At 32.8% G+C, this 22491-nt stretch overlaps 1 protein-coding gene across 1 annotated transcript in view; it reads right to left on the reverse strand.

The window, feature by feature from the left end:
• Positions 1 to 18294: 18294 nt before the first annotated feature.
• Positions 18295 to 22491, reverse strand: part of LOC147069782 (optomotor-blind protein-like) — a 320044-nt gene continuing 315847 nt past the window's right edge. The window contains exons 6-7 of the mRNA XM_085950876.1: positions 20851 to 21104; positions 18295 to 19058 (exon numbers count right to left, since the gene is read on the reverse strand). Of these exons, the coding sequence (XP_085807002.1) occupies positions 18295 to 19058; positions 20851 to 21104 (1018 nt within the window). The remainder of the gene's footprint in view (positions 19059 to 20850; positions 21105 to 22491) is intronic.

Here is a 22491-nt window from a genome sequence, read left to right on the forward strand (position 1 = left end):
TGTTGGTATTTATTAGGCATGTAGAGATGCTTCTTTATAACTTTGCACTCCCGGCTCCCGGTGAATATCATTTAATCTAATTTTATGCGAAGTAATTAGGCAAAGAGGCGAATCAGTGTAGTAAAAAGTGCAAAAAGAGCAAATTTATAAAACGTAAGTACACTCTACTGCTGTGCATGCATTTATATTTAAGTAATTATCAAATTTTCTAAAATTTTCTTTTTAGCCATGGCAAATACCGAAAAAATAAAAACGATGATCATCAGTTTTAATACTTATTATTATTTTTGTATTTTGTTTCCATTTGAAGTGAGTTTTAATACCTATATAATAAAAAATATATAAATATATATAATTATATACCTATTTTTTTTAACACTACAACAGGTCAGTGACAGTAGTGTAGTAGTTATTAATATAAGTGGAACAATCACAGACACCCAGAAAATAACTTAAATATTATGTTGTGACCTCACTGGGAACTTACACGCTGGACTATGAGACCCGACATAATATTATGCCATGTAATATACTTTTCTCAAGTCTGCACTATTTAGTTATGGTATAACACTGTTGAATCTTTGTAAAAATCTCTGTACATATTTATATTAGACCGATACTTTCATTGATATTCATATTCTAAATTTCAAAATTTCAATTTCAAATTTTTATTTCAAAATTGAAATTTTTTTAAATAAGTATTAAATATTTATCTATAGATTTCGTTTATAAATTTGAGTTTTATAAGTATTTAATTAATAAATAGATTCCACAAAAATGAATGTTTTATTTTTCCCCTGGCTGTTCTGTTTTGTCACTGTTCTGTTTTGTCATCGTTATGTTTTGTCGTGTTCTCTTTGTCACTGTTCTGTTTTATTTAGTCCGTTTACCGTTAAAACATAGCACTTATTGTAACAAGTACAACTAATTTATTGTAAATCTAATGGATTTAAGTTTTATATTATTCCATTTGAGTCTTTTTTGCGACCCGGGTTTCGCCTTTCGGCATCTCCAGGCGCTGTGTATACTCACCAAAGGCAAACACACACTGACAACGAACAATATTAACTCTAACTTATATAATATATAAAAGTAGGTAAAAACTCCGTTACCTACCTATGAAGTCAAGAGTCACAATAAAAAATAACAAAAAAAATGTGAATAGTTGAACTGTTAGTAAAAACCCCGATATCTTATTAATAATAATACACTAGATAAGCATTTTTTATAATAATCGTCAAAACTTAATAATAGATCATTAGTACTTATAAACAATAAAAATACTACACTCAATAGTAGGGATTCCAATCCCGGGATTCATAGGTAACGAAAATAGCTCAGATAATCCCGAAACTTACGGGATTGATTTTTTTAACAATTTTTATGGAGTTAAAAATAAAAACGAAAATATAACAGAAAAAATACTTTTAATAACAAATAACTGCATTAGAAATAAACTGAGTTTGAATGAAATTTGATTTATACCCATGTGTAAGTTGCCAATGCATTTTATTTTTTCACATAAATTGATAAAAATGAGAAAGATTGGAAAAGAACAATGCTTAGCAAAGTAATTCCAGCATGATCTCATACGTTTTACGGCAGTTTCATATTTGGCTGACTAATTAGATTTATGTAGCGGAAAGGCCATACGTACACCATGATTTGCTTTACTATTTTAAATCTCGCTAACCCATTCATTAAGTCTTTACTATCAGAAACAGCAATCTCATATTAAAATCAGATTATTATTTATATTATAATATTATTTACTCCATTAAACTTATGTATTTCCAAGATTGAACGTATACAATATTAACAATAAATGTCTTAAATAGTATAAATTATACTAGATTTATTTTCCACCGATTTTATCAATGTTATTTGTAAATATAATTTTTTATATTAACAATGAACAATGCCAATCCCGGGATTGTCAAATTGTAATCCCGAAATCCCGGGATCAGAATTTTGGCTCGGGAATGGATTCCCTACTCAAGAGGTGTAAAGTCGTCAATTCTAGGAACAATGGTAACGTATTGGAAATTAATAGAGTTAACTAATGAGATATTATATCTGTGATATTAGGTTGGTATTGTCAAAATAGGAGGGTGCCAATTTTTTTGCAACATCCATTGCCACCCGATTTTGGAGAAGTCACATACATTATCCAACGCTCTTGCCTCGCGCCCGAACTTGTCATTCCTCACACTTTTTTTTACTCTCACACCCATCCCTTTACCCTCCATCCGTAACCCCCCCCCCCCAATTCGCTCTCTCAATCTCGCCGATCCTTTATTCGAATTTATTTTTTCACCTCAGCCGCGCATTTTTTTGTAATTCTTTTTGTTGGGCCCCTTTTTTGTTCGCCGCCACGACACGTCTCTGTTTTACGTCTCTGTTCGAAATTTAAATCGACGAATCAAAATATCTCGCGGTATAGAATTTGCATTCAGCATATAATTAATAAGACAGCTAAAGATGTCGTAGATATAGCTTTCGTGTATAATAAAGGTGAAGCTGAAAAAATGTTACTAAGATAATGATTAAATTAGCTACAAGTCATCTCGCAATTCTCGATTCACGTGCAACAAGCTTTGATTTATTTGATTAAAACATATGGGTACCTACCTAAGTATATAAGCAGTTAACATAATAAAAACGTTTGATTAAAATATATTACATACCTATGTTTACATGTTATACCTACAATTATATTATATGGGTGATTTTTTAAAACGTAAGTAGGTACCTATCCATCCAAAAAAAATGCATTTTGTTTTCTCAATATAGGTTTGTACTAGTGTAAGTGTATTTTACACAATGAGTGAGGCCAATGGCAAACAAACAATATTCGTGAAAAAAAAAATTGAATACATCCTCTACTTTGCTGAATTCTAGTTTTTCTAAGAAGAATAGGAGTGTATTGCAACCTTGAATATACAAATATTAAATGAGCTTCATTGCATAAACCGAGAGCAGTTGTCAGAACGAAGGATAAACTTAGAATGGCGTATTCTTGACACGTGTTTCAATTTATCCTGTATTCTTCCGCATTCGAGATCGGTTGCCTACTTCTCCACACCCTTTAGGTATTTCAGTTCCCATTATTGCCTACCATGATATAAACATAAAAAGAAATGATGTTATAAAATTATGAAAATAAAAATGCCTGTCTATATAAGAAATTTAATCTGGCTCGCATTCTGATTTGAAATCTATTGATTTGTTTATATTATAACAACCATGCATTTCTCGGTGTTTTACGTGAATATTCATTACACTAATAATTACCAATGTGTTGCTTTTGGTTTACTACATAATAATTGCAAGATAAAAAGAACTTTTTATATACCACGTTTTTAAATTTTCTGTTGAATCATATAAACTTGACAATTCTATGTATTAATAATTTTAGACAAATAAGGCAATTGTCAACAATTGCTATTTTGCAACAAACAAACAAATATAGAATACTGAAATGTCATTTTGATTTCCATAGTAACGCACGTATATATTAATAATTTAGTTGCTAGGACCACCCCCTTAGCAACCAATAATAGTGGATTGGATTACGGATTTCTTCCAAAATAACTTTTCATACAAAACAGAATTAACTGAAAATGAATTCAATTATGCTTAAAGATGGCTAAAAGTATTGATAGAATACATCGTGTTCTGATATATCCTAAAAGTTTCAAATGTGTAGCTAGTCGGGAAGTTAGTTAAAAATCGATTGCAAGATTTGTACTGGATAAACAACCACCAGAAAAACAAGAATACGAGCTAAGAAAAGCGTGGTAAAATTGACAAACGAGTATCTTTCCACGTGTATTTATAGCTAAATTTTACATTCAAATGTCTGCTTTGATACATAATATAGTATTAAGGCAGTATTAAAAACAAATAAATATATGTATTTTTAGAAAAACATTATACCTACATACAGAGTAAAAACAAAAATTATAAAGTAGATAATTATATAGGTACATGGAAGTACACAGTATTTTAAGAGTTTATAAAACAAAGCCCACCTATACCCATCCTCACGTAGGTGGAATATATCAACATCCGAAGCGATTTGGTAGAATAAAGTAATTTTCCTCCTAATTAGCATCACGTGATCAATGTGTGTTTGGACCAGAGTATGGACACCAGAACGCATACAAACATCTACGAATTGGTCATTCCTATACCAACTCGCCGATCGCCGCATCCAAATATCTATACGTTTCGAATGTCAGCCTTACCCCCCCCCCCACATCTTTAAGTGGGCCCCCCTACCCATCGCTAGAGTTAAAGGCAGTGTGACGCTTTACAGACGCGTTTTATACGACTTGAATTATGGAGTTCGACCCGGGACGCCGTCACGTCGGGGACCCCATAGCCCTGTCAGCCCCCACCCCCCCTCATGCCTACTATATTATATTGTTAACCTGATACAACTGAGGATATTGTTTTTCAAAATGAGCCCCCCCACAAATCATTTTTCTGTGTGCGCGCCTGAAGTGCACTGTTGATGGCTTTGAGAATAATATAATGTTTATATTATCGATGAATTGAATAGAGCGCTAGGTGGGACCATGGGAGCTAAACAATTGGCTGGCGTACGGGTGCGGCAGGAAATGGCGGCGAAACATTGTCGCCGTTAAAGTGGCAACGACACCGCCATCAAATAATGCTCACCTGGCATTGATCAACAACAATTGGATGTGGAAATACGGACGTTGTATTCTTCTTAATTTTATTGAACCATTTCTTTTATTGTGTTAACTGTCAATACATGGTGGAACTGCATTGTATTATTAATTAATTTAATAAAACGCAATTTTTTTGTACTTATTCCACTTTTTTATTCAATAAATTTGGACCGGTTTCGTCCGTCATAAAAATTTTAAATGTCCCTTCGAACCCTGATGAAATCGGTGCAAATTTATCAAATAAAAAAGTGGAATAAGTACATTTTTAATTTTTTAATAATTAATTAATTTAATTAATCAGAAATTTATCGATTCATTTTAATTAACGCAATAAGAATCCCTGATACCTGTACCAGACATAAATGATAGGTATATAGTATTTATAATTAAATGCCGCATAAACGTTAGAATGACGATTTATAGTTGATACCCATAAGCATTACGCTCACGATGGCCGAGCGGCCTAAGTATCGGCTTATAATGCCGTGGTACGAATCTTGGGTCTGGCAAATACACATACTGTTTTTCAATTTTTGTTTGGACCAGAGTATGGACCTAATAGGTTGAGGAAGTAGCTATCCATTTCTCAGGCGGCTCTCGTGGTGCAGTACGTATGGCGCTGGCCTTCTATCCGGTATCTCTGAGCTCGAATCCCAGTGATGACACAATTATATATGTGATTTTCTCAACGGTATACTTGTACACGCCAGTAGCGAAAGGTGGAGGTGGACCGTTAAGTTCCGCCATAAATAATGCACAATCATTACACTTTGTTAGACATAGGTATGTATTTGTTTTTATGGAACTAATACTACACTTTACAAATAGTGTTGTTCAGTTTTTAAAAATCAATTAAAGCCTGCCTAAACCAAAACAGACTAGTTTTGGCATATTTTGGGCGATACGACAAAATTGTGCACACTTTTTTATTCATACTTATTTGTTTTAAGAATACATACCTATTACACATATTGTAGATTCATTTTTTTGAATATACCTAGATAAAAAAAAATGTTATTCTATCTATAAAATATCCATATTTGTGTATGATTTAATTGCATTCTTTAAGATATTTTATAGATAGACTAGTATTTTTTACTGTTATCTAAAATGGTTTGGTTTTCGCATGGTTTAATTGAATTTTAAAAACTAAGCAACACCATCAGCTATAAATTGTAGTCTTATTTCAATGAAAATAAATACGTATTACTGACAAAGTTTAATGTGCACTATTTATGGCGGATCTTAACAGCATACCTCCACCCTTCGCCACTGGCACACGCTATTTATTATATAATGTACAGAGGCTATAGAATTTAATAAAATGATTTCTCATGTAAACCGCCAGTTTGTGACGTCTGACTTATTTTGGCAGGCCTGTGAAACTTCCTGTTAAATGCACACCTACTTAAAATCACTAAAATATTTAAAGTTCGGCGGTGCGATAGGAAAGCTATTATGCTTCGACATAATAAATTACCTACTGCCATTATGTAATCATCATTAGCCACTCATTAGCATAATGTTTGAGGACGACTGGCTAAGAATAAAGAAATGATTTTTGGGTGTGTTAGGATTTAATTTATTTTTAAATATTTACTTTATCTATTAATATTAATTTATTAGTAACTCTGCACGAAGGAAAAATGTTTCATAATGCTGTATATCGTGCGGTTAACGTATTTATTGCAACGGATAGTGTACGGTGGTATAATTTTAGGCATGGACCCCACATCGTGAAGTGGGCTTCCAGGCCAGGATCTTTGGTCTATCACAGGGTGAAAGGCTTTCAGAAGCGTTTTCTAAATGGTGTTCCAGGTAAAATTACGGGTAGGTATTCAGTGTATTTTTAGCGATTTTTTGTATTATTGAATACACCCATTTAAATTATAGAGTTGTCGAATATCAACTGTATTAAATTGTACTTAAGTATGTTTTGATTTAATTTGTTTTTCTGTTATTATTATTATATTCTATATTGTAATATTTGTTATAATGTAAATCTCATGTTGTGTACGTCTTGAAGTTAGATTTGTTATGACCACAATGATTTGTATTCTTAAATAAATAAACAAACACAAGGCACTTAAAAATTGTATCACACAAACATATTTTAAAATCTTAATACGCTTGAAGTGAGCGACTTTTTTGCCATTAGACAAAAATTTAGATGTGTGTTTATTTCAATTATAAGGAAGATGCGCCATCCAGGGCCCCCAGGCTAGAGCCCTGTCAGCCCTCCCATTGTGGGGGCCACGATTTTAGGAGTAATGAAGAGCGGACATTGCAACCTCTCATCACGCTGAGAGTGAAGAGGCGACGTTGGTCCCGGCTTATCCAGTGACGTCCCGTGGGGGTAGGCAGATTGAGCGTCGCTTGGGGGCGGCAGTTACTCGAAGGGCGGCAAATCAATGAGAATAATTAGGTACATATATAAATAAGTCCCTAAACATAGCAATGACAGAAATATCTTTCCTTTAAAAAATTCAGCTCACTGATTGGAAACAAAATGTATGAAGGTTTAACAGGACTGTATTTTTTGTCGGGTACGCGATGTCTAGTTTACTTCCGTTGTCCTTGGACGTCACGTCCTTGATGACCAGCAATGACACGTGTAGTTTTGCGAATTACATTTGAATTATAGATGTAGGTACAACCTTACCTAATTAATTTATACAAATATTTTTGCCAGTCACTCTATTGAAGTAGAGGTGGCATTTAAATTAGATATAGTGGTATATATTTTGTTAGTAATGTACCCATATAACACATTTCTTAGATATTGGAGCCATGAAAGGATGATAAAAAATGCGGCGGCATTTTTGCGCTGCTGCCTAGGGGCGGCATTTTGTCTTGGGACGTCACTGGATGTATCAAGAGATTTTCAACCTAGTTTGCCCGTTCTTCAAGCTAACCAGAACCCGGCATCCTGGACGACCGCTAAATACCATCTACAGAGCAGTAGCGAAAGGTGGAAGTAGGCTGTTATGATCCGCCATAAATGGTGCACATTACACTTTGTTAGACATACGTATTTGTTTTTATTGAACTAAGAATACAATTTACAGATAGTATTGGTTAGTTTTTAAAAATCAATTAAGCCCTGCCTAAACCAAACAATAATAGTTTTGGTGCATTATGGGCGATATGACAAAATTGTCACACTTTTTAATGCATACACATTTATTTTCATTGTATTAAGAATACATGTCTACTACACAATATATTGTTAGTTAATTTTTTTAAATTCATTAAGCCATTAAATATTCAAAGGTGTCTGTGTAATTTAATGTGTGAATGTCCTACGAAAATGAACCACGAATTATAGACGCGCAATAGTGTGTGTAATACATCAATATTAAATGAGCGTCAATGCATAAACCGAGAGCAGTTGTCAGTATTCGACGTATAACGTATTCTTGACACGTGTTTAAATTTATTCCGTATTCTTCCTTACTCGAGATCGGTTGTCTGCTTCTCCTTACCTATTAGGTATTTCAGTTCCTATTATTTCTGACTTAAGGCTATACTTCAGTTGAGGCATGGTCTAAAAAGATCGTGGCTAGGCGATGCGCGGATTGTGCAAATGTCGCGTGCCGAACGAAATATAAGTGATAAAAATTCAACATGCGACCATTTAATGTTATGTTTATTGATATATTACTTTATAATACTAGTATATTCATTGACATGTTTTCTTTTTTAAGTACATACGTAAAGTTTTTTGGTCATCTTTACACGATTTAAGACTATTTTCATCCGATGCCATGACAAAACAAGTCGACGTGCGGACACCTCGACTGTCTGTCTCCGATTTGCGACTAGTGAGAAATTTCGTCGCACCTACTGTTGAAAATTATTTAAAGTTTCACTGAAGTACGCTCTTAAGGAATTATGCACCTAAGTATGGTTCTGCATCGCGCTCTCAAACTATTCCCATTAGAGTGTGGTACTTTTGTATTTATTCTGTAAATTCTAGTAGAATTTATTGTGATAGTGCAGTTTGATATAGACATATTTTATAAAATATTTAGTTTTCTAATACTAATTACGGAACTGCATTTGTTATGAAAATACGAATGTCTCAGTAGGTATTGGATGAAAACTAATATTTTGGTATCAAGGCCTGAACAAACACGATGGATAAGTGCGAGTGAGAAAGTATTCGGCACCCTTATAATCTCTGCGACACGCGCTAGAGTAAGATAAAAGGTTCACAGATGTGTGAGATGATTTTCTGTGATGTCGCCGCCAAATCTTAGTTTGTTGCTTAACTAAGCATCGACAACCTGCGAGCGCGTGTTGCTAAAATTTATATTTTTTGTGTTAAACATAAAGTCATTGGTAAATATTTTTAGATAATTAAGTAGAAAAGATGGTTCTGTGTGTTGAATTAAAATGTGGTAGTCGTACTGATAAGCAAGAAGATGGTATTACGTTTCATATGTAAGTTGATAATTGTTCATGATAATTTATTTGTGTATTATTATATATTTCAATATCTGTGACCTAGTGTTTCTTTAAAATAACTTAAATTATGGATATTTTTACCTAATGGTTGCATTTTGACCGCTTAAAAATACTATATAACATAAAAAAATAGAAAATTATATTTCACTTCTGAGCGTCTAGTGCGAGCAGTTTGAGCGACCACTAGCGAAATGGTCTATGGTCTCAAATAGTTGTGTACGAATGCGTTTGCTCGCTCACAAACCAAACGCACGGCACGCAGCTTCATTTAGCAATGCAATGGATAGATGTATCTATAGTCTAAGTTTAATATGGTTATGGTTTTTTGACATTCCGTCAGTGCGTTTGACACCCCATTTTATGTTACTCCTCACAGACGCAGAAGTAAGTTGTTTCAACGCCACTGCACGCGACAAACTTAACGTCTCGGAAAATCTGTCTCTCCATTTAATTACAACGCACCCCTTGCTGATATTCGACAGAACATTTACGCACTGCACTGCATTATTGCGATTTACGATGTCAAGAGATAACATTAATTTAATATATTTTTTTAACTTCAATAATAAAGAATGGATCCATTCTTCATTAGAAATACATACTTAACTTGGAAAAGTCTCGTAAACATACGTCGTCATCATTATCATCAGACGGGGTCGACCTACTGCTGGATTCATTATAAATTTAAGACGTTCACAACATGACATTTAAAAAAAACAAAGAAATATATCTTCACCTTAGTATTAAAACCTCGTAAGTATGTTTGAGAACAATATTGAGGGGAAGGAAACAACGTAGGTAATATAAACAATATTTTAAACACACCTCTAATCGGTTGTGAAATACGAGGTTCTAATTCCATGTTTGAAACTACGAGTTTGTCAAGAGATTGACAGCATACTAGTCTAGAGAACCGAGGTTGATTGTACCGATGATTTAAAATGTTGTTTTGTTTAAATTTTGTCAAAAAACTTCATTTTTCCATAATATTGGACTTACAAGGTCTTAATAGTAAGGTGACGATATTGACTATTAAAAAAATCGTATAAAGAGTGAAAAGGTACGAAAATTATAAAGTAGTTAGGTACATGGAAGTACACAGAATGAAGTAGACCCGACCCTATTTTAAGAATTCATAAAACAACGTCTTAAAAATCAATAAAAAAAATATGAACATTTTTTCTAATGGACCCCCACCCTGAACCATTTTCACGTGTGCGCGCCTGCCTCAGATAAATATCATACTAAGGAATTATCTACAAAATTTATATTTTGGGTCGACAGCCTAGTCGTTAAAATTCCGTGTCCGGAAACTTGTACGTATGCAATTCGCCGTATCACACTTCACCGTGAAATGTTGTACCTGAAATATATGGCCGTATATTAAAGACCGTCCAACCTCTTTGGGTCGTATAGTACCTACTGACATAAAATTCATGTCTAAATAAAACACGGTTCTTGTCGGTTTACACTTTACAGGAAACCAGCAGAAAATTAATTTTGAAAATAGCCGATATACTGGATTATTTGTTAGGTTAGGTAAGGTTAGATTTTCTTTCTTGAATTCATGAATTTTGCCAAAATTAACTATGAAAATTTAATTACTGTTCATATTGAATCTAATCAAATTGGAGACCGTATAGTATACGGTCATCTCTTTCCACTAGAAAGCTCACGGCGAACTGTGCCACGGCGAAATGTTTTATGTACAATTTACATGTAACCTTAAAATTCTCACAGAGCAAGCGAAATATGTGTTTATCTTAATAATAATAAATTATGGTTTTATATTATTATTTGTGATGGCTTTCTTCAACAATATTTAATTCGGAGTTTATATTTATTATTACTAATCATGTCGCAGTACCAATATAACGTAAGAAGAAGGAAACAATATTTTAAAATAGTTTCCCCCAAATCATTGTCTACGATTATTTATGGCATATAGGTGCAGCATTCATGCATCGATAGATCAGTCTAAGTACTTCCAACAAATTGCTAGGGGGTGACAAATTTCTCCCTTAATGCTGTATGAATTATACGAAACATTGACTTTATTTCGACAATATTTTAGCGGAAGCATTTATTACTAAGAGGAAATAAATCAAATTTGGGCATTTACTTATAAGTCAACGGGGTAGGTATCTGAAGAATAAACGACCCCCGTACAACTGGTTACTTCTCGTCTCGTTCCATTCCCTATCAAAGATCGGTCACAATAAAGACAGTCTTTACTTTATCGTCTGATAACCAGAACAGTTCAATAAAGTTCTTTGGATAATGGGTTCGAGCAAAATTTTCCGGATATTTTAACGGAACACTAAGTTTATTTTTTAGGTTATTTATTAGCGCGGCTAACCGTTTTGTCAATTTTGGCAACTATCGTTAAACTGACAAGACTTATCAGCTGGTCAGGTAAAAACAATGTACAAGATGGTCCTTCACCTGTACCTAGATCATGGCCCCCACATCCCGAAGCGGGCCCCCTACTTATCACTCAGGTTAAAGGCAATGTGACGATCTACAGTTGTATATTCCAAATGGTGTTCGACGTAAAATTAAGGGAATTTTTAGCGATTTATTTGTATTTTTAATACACCCACTTTTATGTTGATATGCACAATTATTATGGACATGTCATATATCGACAATAATCAAAAATTGTATGGCAAAATCACATATTATTAAATGTTAGTATGTTTGAAGTGAAAGATTTCTTTACTATTAGTGCATATTTGTGATGTGTGTTTATCTCACTTGGCTGGTTGATCTCTCACGCCGGGCACCCCGTAAGCCCAGGTCCCCAGGCTAGAAGCCTATCAGCCCCCACCCTCTTGTGGGAGCCATGACCTAGATATTTGAGGTCATAAACATCAGTAGAGATTGATTATCACTCGCCTTTCAATATGTAGAAGATTCTTTAATTATTTTAGTTTTACTTATTTTACTTCTACTTAGTAGAAGATCTTTAAATGTATTGCAGTATATAAAACCTTTCCAAATGGTCGCGGAACACCTATTCAGGTTCGGCGGAAGATAGTTTAGGAAACCCTGGGTTAGGGAATGTTGTAATTTTGTCCTCTCTTAATCTGACTGAGATTCAATTTTATTCAGTGAAAAAATCCAGGATGTGTCTTCACCTGCCATCAATCTTAATACACTGTTGATGGCAGTGGCGAAGAATGGAGGTAGGCTGTTAAGATTCGAGATAAATAGTGCACACTAAACTTTGTCTTAACTACTTTTACTAACTAAACTTACTACTACCACTTACTTTACTAACTAAACTTTTGCCCACGGTGGCTGCGCGGCTTAAGCGTTGGACTATAACGCCGTGGGTTCCATGTTCGAATCAGTGTCGAACCGGTGTCAGAGTATGGACCTAATAGGTTGAACAAGTGACTGATATCCAATTCTCGTAAAAAACTAAATCTGTTAATACAAACCTGTACTATGTGGAAGCTCATATGATCCTATTAGGATCGGACATGGTCGTAGAAAGGATAATAAGGCTTCAAATTATATAAATAAATTATCTACAACGATTAAGGAATGTTTAGGCTAATGCTTTGAAAATACCATAAAAGCTCCATTTTTACCTACGTTTGGCATGTGGGCCGTTAATGAAGTTAAATAAAAACTAACCAACATCATCAGCTGTAACGTGTATTTATAAATCAACGAAAACAAGTAAGTATAAACTATTGATTTAATTTAATAAAACGCATGTTTTTTAGAAATTCTCCCACTCGCAGTCAGAACCCACCAACCAGCGGTCCCACGTCTCGGCTAAAAAATAATTTCTATGGTGTTTAATCGAATATTAATAAATATAAATAAATATGTTTTTAAAAATAAAAAAAACTTTTATCTAATGATTTTTGATGTGTATAAATGTTTTAAAAAATACGTAATTTAAACTGATAGCTTAATTTTATGTCGTCAGTGAGTTTTTGAAGTCTCATTAAATTAGTGTATCGTTGTCATTAGTGTGTACCTATCAGTGGCGAAGACTCCATACCATACAATTATTTGAAGCCTACCTTCTTAAGAAAAATATTTTTTAATTGCATATTGACATATTTATATACTTAATAACTTCATTATTTTATGTTATATAAAATTAATTTCTTTTGCCAATGAGAGATGTCGTATATGTAGGAATGTATTACAGTATTACACAGTTTACAAAACAACTGCAAAGGTATTAAAAAATATATCACAGCGCGCCGTAAATAAATAATAAACGCTGCGACGTCTCTACGTAAATAAATCTCCGATTATTGTGAAATAATTCTGATTTTTTTTCGTATGGACTTTTCGTCTCGTAACCGCAGCAAGTCTGCTGATTTGTACGAAATAAGATAAGCTCCTATCGCAGAGCCTAAAACATTCGCGCATAATAATGTTGTCACGACTGCGCACTTTGTCTAAAATCATTAATAATTAGATAATTAAAAAAATAATTTCAACGGCGTTTAATCGAATATTAATAAATAAGTAAAGATAGATTGTTTTTATAAATAAAAATAAATTTTATCTAATGATTTTTGATGGGTATACATGTTTTGAAAAATACGTAATTTAAACACATCGCTCATTTTTATGTCGTCAATGAGTTTTTGAAGTTTCATTGAATTAGTGTGTCGTTGTCATTTACTAGTGTGTACCTATTCATTAGTAGTAAATATCGTACTATTCTCGTAAGTATACCTGAAAAGTGTGCTCTTTCTCCACAGCCTACCTCTTTCCAAAAGTCACCCTTCGCCACTGGTACCTATTCATTGGTAGTAATATTGTATTATCTTCTTATTTCTCGTAAGTATTGACAATTAGTGTGTTCTTTTTATCAGATCGCCACAGCCTACCTCTTTCCAAAAGTCACCCTTCGCCACTTGTATACATTCACCTTTTGCCACTAGCTGACAGTTAAACTGTCGATATTATAGTTAACTGCAATACCCAAAATAAAATAAATAAAAAAAACGTTTGTTTCTATCAATTTCAGTTTATTTCAAATTAATATTAATTATAATAACATTGCATTTTAAATATAATAATAATTACACATTATAATAGTTATGATCGGGAAGAGGATTTTATTACAAAAAAGAAAATACTCATTAGATTACAATATTAAAGCAAAGGAACTTTTAAATCAATTACTCAGAGAGATAATATATTTTTTTTATATTAAATTCTGACAATTTTTACAGTACAGTAGGAGCAACTGATTTCTTAAAAACTAAACGTTTATTTTTAAATAATAATAACCTCGCATAATAGCACCAAGCAGGAAAAATAACATTATAATATTTTTTGTTAAAAAAATGTTGGGAACCACTGTAGCTTATCTTGACTCGTAAAGAATATTATTTTAGTCACTTGGATTTATTAAACATGTAATTATAATTGCCATAAATAATAAAAAAATGAATTTATTACTCTTGTATCCAATGTCTAATATATTATAGATATAGTTTTACAATAGTATTACACCTACGGTGGCCGCGCAGCTTAAGTGTTGGACTATAAAACCGTGGGTCCCAGGTTCGAATCCTGGGTCTGGCAAGTGGACATATTGTTTTTCAATTTGTGTGTGTCAGGATATGGACCTAATAGGTTGAGCAAGTGGCTGACATCCATTTCTCGTAAAAAACAAAATCTGTCAATACAAACCTCTACTCTGTGGAGGCCCATATGATCCTATCAGGATCGGATATGGTCAGAAAAAAATTATTCGTACATTCTAATACAAAAAAATATGGAAACAACTAACGCCGCATTGAGGTGAAATATGGAATGTTTAAGACAAGTTTACTCAAATGGTTTATGTATTTGTGTACAATCCATTTTCTTTTCTTTATTATAAATTCTTTAATATTAGTTATTTTATATTTTTACTGCATGTCTTAGGCTCCAAAATAAAATATTTTTACATACATTGGCAGACAGTTAATATTGTTTCCATTTTTTATGTATCAGTGATTTGATATTTTCAGCAAGTAGATTGTAATGAAATGAAAAAAACAGTATTGGTACTTGAAAAAATATAATTATTTCGTTTTTAACAGAAAATTCAACGATAATTTATCAAAAACGCTTGTTTCTGTGTTTTAATAATATGTCATGTGAACAAAAAAAAGTGTTATTATTAACTCTATGAATTGAAGAGAAATAATTACAAGATAAAAAGAACTTTTTATATACAACGTTTTTAAATTTTCTGTTAAATCCCATAAACATGACTTGACTAGCTTAAACGATCAAAAAAAATGTATTTGATAGAAATAATACCGAAATGTCACATTGACATGTCATATTTATTTCCATAGTAACGCACGTATATATTAATAATTTGGTTGCTAGGACCCCAGACCCCTACCAACCAATAATAGTGGATTGGATTACGGATTTCTTCCGAAATAACTTTTCATACAAAACAGAATTACCTGAAAATGAATTCAATTCTGATATATTTTAAGAGTTTCAAATGTCTAGCTAGTCGGGAGGTTGGTTAAAAATCGATTGCAAGATTTGTACTGGATAAACAACCACAGGACAAACAAAAATACGGGCTAAAAAAAATGTTGTAATAAAAATAAATTAAGATGTATCCATATTATATTTTAAAAATAGACGGTTAGGCAATTAATCGTAGAATTGTTTTTTCTCAATAGAAATGTTAAGAACATCAAACTAAATACTATTAATTTTGTTTCATTTACCCATTGCCTGTAAATGGTAGTCAACATTAATGAATGGTAGGTAGTTAGCATACATACTTAACTCAATTTCATTTAAACAAAAAAATCATTTTTCTTGACGACAGAATTTTGGTTCGGCGAAGACTTGAATCTGTGACTTATTTCGTGCCGGTGATGTAAAAAGTAATTATTAAAACAAGCTTTAATTTATTCTACATAATGTGGAAATGACGCGAATCAATTTAAATATTATTTGCAAATATTATAGATTGTCTTTTGTTAAATAAGTATTCAAATTGCGAATTTGGTAAACGTAAAATATTAATTCTTTATTTAAAAAGCGGTAAAATCAGAATTAATAAATTTCCAAGCTTGTAATTTTTCCTTTGTCTTTTAAAAGTTATTTATTAATGAACTGAACCAAAAATATACTGTAAGAATTATCAATTCAAAAAAGTTACATTGAAATTTAAAAAATGTGGCTTAGATCTGATAACTATTAAGCCTCTTACGTAAAATTTGATAATGGAAACAAAAGAAACCACATTAAAAGTTTAAATTCAATTTTATATTAATATTGTAATACGTCGAATATTATATTTTGATTTTACGATTTATATTCGCCTGAACCATATTGATTTAATATTGTTAAAATAAAAAATGGAATTAAAGTATTTTCACAATGAATACATTTTAAAACATACCTACATAATATTGAAAACACTTATGAGAAAAAAATACATTATAACCAATAGAAAAAATCCGCAGGAATCGAAGCTGCATCTCTCGGGTATCGCGCCCATGCACAATCGACCACTATACTAAAGGCGTCATACTTAATTGCGACAAATTTTAACTAATGGCTCTTCTACATGAGCATTCGCGATCGGCTTTTGTATTTTAAAATTGTTTTCAAAATTATGTTTGTTCAATAATTAGAATGTTACATTCTTAAATTTTGTGAATCATTCGTTGAATAAAAAAATAGTTATTGAATAAATATTAATATAATTTAAAAATACTCAGTTTGTAATGAGTTTGAAAGTTATTTTTTTCGATATTTTTTGGAAATAGATATAAACAAAAACAAAATAAATCAAATATTAATTTATAATTATGAATGATTTTAAAAAGAGACATAAATAAAAATTAAACGAGTCAAGTAAAGGTAAAATAATAATATTATTATTTTTTATTCAATCACATAAAAAAGGTGCTTATTATTTTAAAATAAAAATATACTTTTTAAATTCCACAGCATTTAAAATACATTAATTTTTATCGATATTTTTATAGTACGGTAAAATATAGTTCAATAAAACATATCATTATGGAAGCAATAAACTCAGAAAAAAATATTTTCGAGAAAATCATAGATATAATTAAATAAAAACAGATTGACCAATAGTTAGGTGGTACTGCACTGTTCACAAATACTACTGTCTGTATTTATAAATTTAATGATACTGTTTTTTTATATAATATATCTATTCAACTCCATTTTGGCAAATAAATCCATTTCGTGAACGCGGCCGTATCGAGGCAATTAGCGGCCCGAATTATTAATTTGTTTTAAATAATAAAAAAATCAGACAATAAATTTATCAGTGCAATAAAAATATATAAAAAGCATTAGCGTTCTATTTTGTTGTAAATTTATTTAGAGATTGTCAAATGTAAAATCATTGGCAGTTGATATAAGCTTATAAAGTTTGTTTTATATTCATGTATTTTTTTGAATCAAGAACAGATAAAATTCTTTTTTTAAAAAAAGTCTAATCAATTTTCACGTCATATTATTATGTTTTTACCATTAATGGTATTTATTATTTTTTTTATTAATAATAACTTTAATTAAAGATAATTGATCTATGTGAATTTTTCAATGAATTCTACTGATTTTCACGCTATCGTGATTTTATATTATTTTAATATAGCACTTATGTTTTAATGATAATAAAGTATGTATACTTATGATAATAATATAATATTTGCAATTTTATTTCTATACAATACAATTTAAAATCATTTGTACAATGGATTTATTTAACATTTAGAATATTTACAACAATTATTATAATAATCATAATAATAATTATATACCTACGAACGATCACTCGACAGTTATTTAAAAAACCCGACCAAAATGTCAAATCAACTCTATGATAAATATATCAATAATAGTAAAATTGTGTCTTTCTTCAAACGTCAAAATAGTTTCAAAACATATCACGGGGGCGCACCGGTCGATTATAATTTAGTTAACAGATATGCCGACCTAAAGAATGAGCGCTGATAACCAATCATGGGCACTATGGGACCATAATATAATTTTTGTTCGTCATTGCTTATTCTCAGTTTCCAGGTTTTGGCACTTAATGCACTGCAATCACACTGCGTTCCCCCTCCACTTCCACTCATTTATCAACCACCATCATAGAGTCCGAACTATTCGAGTTCGCTAGTTGTTTTACATCTAAACCGTTCACCATTTTTTCTATATTCTTTAAGTCATTAGAGTTTGATTGCACTTTACGCGGACACACTTCTGGAGGAGGTGGGGACGCCGTCGAAGGTCTGGCCTGCGGAGACACCGATCGTCCATTCTTACCGGAAGGAGAATTGCTTAAACTTCTGGCGTGTCCGAAATTTCCAGGAGTGACTTGCTCAAATGCTGAGCCTAGCGGAGAACTCCCGACCAAATTCGTCTGCGGCAGTGTGTACGGCGTAAATCTATGCGCGCTCGCTTTTAACTGATGATGGAGAGCATTTGAAGGTGCGAATTGAGGACTATGAGGATGTGCGAGGTTTGAATAGTGGCTGAACAACGCTGGGTGCTGAGCAGCTAATGCTAACTGCGCGTTGAACAGTAGCCCATGGTTCATAGCAGCGTGTGCATTTGAGAAGAGAGATATTGGCGGGGCGAAGGGATGTCCGGGAGGATATAAGCCAGGTGGGTAAAGATATGGTAAGACCGGTGGTGGAGGGTGAATTGGAGGACCTAATGATATATTGGGAGCAGGCGAAGGAAACTCTCTTGAAGGTCCCGGAGCGTCTCTTAGTGTGACACTTCCAGAGCAGCTAGAGTCGCTCCCTTCGCGTTCAGGGTCGTCGCGACGTCTCTCGTCTCCTGCGTCGCTGCCTCCACCTCGCTCGCCATCACTGGACATCTTGAACCATCCTATAAGAAGAAGGAAAATATATTATATTACATATTATTATCTTAGACAATCTATTTATGTAGGAATAGGTAGGTGATGAAATTTTTCAAACTAATTCGATTTTCTATGGTACCTATCTATAATATGTGTATGTAGGTACCTACATACATAGGTAGGTAGAAGGGGTGGACGTAGACTGTCCGCCATAAATAGTACACACTAAACTTTGTCAGTCATACGTATTTGTTGTCATTTAAATAATACTATAATTATTAACTACAGATGGTGTTGGTAAGTTTTTAAAATTCAATTAAACACTGTAAAAATTAAGCCATAATGCATAATAGTCAAAAAATACTTGTCTATCTTTCTATAAAATATGAAATCATACATAACTTCGAATATTTTATAGATAAATAATATTTTTTATCTATTATAGTTTGGTTTAGGCAGGGCAATGAATTAACAAAAAAATGAACCAACAATATGTTTAATAGGTATGTATTCTTTAGCATTGTAGAATATTAAAAAGTGTGCTCAATTTTATCGTATTGCCCAAAATATACCAAAACTATTATGGTTTGGTTTAGGCAGGGTTTAATTGATTTTAAAAACTACCCAACACCATTAGTAAATTATAGTCTTAGGCCAATCAAAACAAATTCGCATGACTGAGAAAGTTTAGTGTGCACTATTTATGTTGGATCTTAACAGCCTACTTCCACCCTTCACCACTAGTAGGTACATATGCTAAAAATTGACTGATAGTAAACGTTAGATTATTATTTTAACATTTTCAACTAAGTAAACGATGAATAAAATATACTTGATATCTGATTTTATTTACTTTACAATATACCTACATATTCCTTTAGAGTTTAGAATATAGATAGATGTTTTTGTTTTCAAAATTTTAATTAAAAAATTTAAATGATAGTGATAGTGAACTGAAAAACTGAAAAATAAAAAATGGCTTCAATTTTCTAAATTGAAAACGTCTCTAATTTCTGAGATCACTATCCTGAGTAATGATGATAAGGATATAAATAAGTATGTTAAATTAAATTTTAAATTTAAAATACCTACCCTCTGGAAGTATCATTGAGTGTGACAGTGGCAAGGGGTGGAGGTAGGCTGTTAAGATTCGATATAAATAGTGCACACTAATTTTGTCAATCATACTCATTTATTTTCATTGAACTACATACGAACACAATTTACATATATTATGGTGTTGGTTAGTTTTTAAAATTCAATTAAACCCTGCCTAAACCAAACCACAATAGTTTAAGTATGTTATGGGCGATCTGACTAAAATAGTGCCCACTTTTTCAGTCATACATATTTGTTTTCGTTGAATTAATAATACATAATATGGCAAATGGTGTTGGTTAGTTTCTTTTTAAATTCATTAAGCTCTACCCAAACCAAACGATAATCGATAAAAAAAATATTCTTCTAGGTATAAAATTATGTATATTTCAATGGCATATTTTAGATATTTTATAGATAAATGAATATTTTTTGACTATTATCTACAACGGCTTGGATTAGGCAGGGCTTAAATGAATTTTAAAAACTAACAAACGCTATATACCTACACATTGTAGTCTCCGTTTAATGAAAACACATACGTTTGACTGACAAAGTTTTGTGTGCACTATTTATATCGGATCTTAACAGCCTACTACTACCCTCCGCCACTGGACTGTACACATGGGTGATGTGTGAAAATCATTTGGTTTTTCTTATTATGTCACGACTGGTGAAAGGATAAAAAGTGCTATTAAATGATAAAATATTTAAATTTACCTGAATGGGAATGGCCGTGACCCATGGAAAGATGACCATGGCCGTGCATTGACGAGGACAGCGATCCGATTTGCGAAGGGGTTGTCGCGCTGGAAGCCGACGTGTGAAGCGGAGGACTCGAGGCGGGGCCGACCACATCCAGGAGTCTGTCATCGTCGTCCCGGCCACCACCGCTGCTGCTGAGGGCACCGCCTCCTCCGCTAGATCCTCGCTTCTCGTCTCCGGGCTGGCGTGATGATGCCAACATCGCTTGCCTGTAAGTGTGAGGACTGTTATTAAATGATGGGCTGGTTTGGTACAAGGTATAAGTTTCAAAATCGGATGTTGTTATGGCTTATTGATAGCAGTGCTGAACAATGTTCCCTATAATTGTTCTATTGTGTGTGAGGATCACCAATGTATCTGAGCAGTGGCGTAACTAGGGTTGGTGTCACCCGTCAGTGACGGGCCGTCACGCGATGCGGTAAATGTACACCCCAACCAAAAACACACACATACAATTTTTTATTTAAACTTTATTTTTAAAGTATTTATTGATTTCATATAATAAATAAGTACACATCTACGAGTTATTATGACCTGTCATATCGACGAGTAGTTATCATAGTTTTTAAGATCTTTAGTGTCCGTTTATGCCATCCGCACTCTCTTGTATTTTAGACATGCCGTAACAAAATATTAAAGCAAATTTTGGTTATGTAGGAGGTCATCATTGTGGTAGCCATGGTGTAGTTGATGATGGATAAGTTAAAGATGGATGCTGGAGCGAGTTTTATTTGCAATGTAACGATAGGTACAACAGTATGTTACAGTTACAATACTTATGATAATGTTCCGAGGTCCGAATCTCGGTGGGATGAGATGTTACGCGAAGCGATGTAGAGAGTGAGATTCTAACAGGCCGGGAACTTATATTCGAGTGACATTTCCGATGAATTATTATTCGCTATTTATACAATCAAAATAATATTCTTTTTATTGAAATAATCGAGTCAGCTATTATCTGGTGTTTGCGTCAATGGTTGACTGACTAATGGATATAGAATTTATTATTGTGGTCAGCTCTTTACCGAGTTTGCAATAATTTGACATTACGAAAAATAGATATTTAATTTGTAATTCTATCTGTCTATAGTTATTTCAGAGTTCTACTGACTCAGGCCTTGTGTGTTATAGAACGCCGAAATAAGATGGGCCACACCCGTTGAGAATTCTGTTTAAGTACTAAATCATCCGGGTCGTGATCAATATAAATGATAAATGATACACCATTATATATCTAAATAATTTGTATTATATTTCTTGGTGAGTTCGGACCCGAACTTCGCTCTCTCCCGCCATTGTATGTGCGTATGATTATTTGCAGTGATAGCCAATACGGTTTAAAAATCACAACGTCATGCCATTTAATGCACAGTGCAAATATCGGTACCGACGCGTCGCGACGCTCCGGATAGTTTTTCAACGCACGTATTTTTTTCAATTTGGCTTTTTGAAAAGCCAATATTAGCATTTTGATTAGGGAAGATCCCCTCCTGATAATGATGCATCGGTGCTACCCCTGTGTCTCTTTTTAATGCGAAGCGCAATGCCAAATTTAACAGGAAAAAAACGCAAACAACTAAGTACAACTAAGACAGT

Source organism: Rhyacophila brunnea, unplaced genomic scaffold, assembly GCF_057557595.1.
Source record: "Rhyacophila brunnea isolate RB1 unplaced genomic scaffold, BYU_Rbru_1.0 scaffold_23, whole genome shotgun sequence".
NCBI classification, from domain to species: Eukaryota; Metazoa; Arthropoda; class Insecta; order Trichoptera; family Rhyacophilidae; genus Rhyacophila; species Rhyacophila brunnea.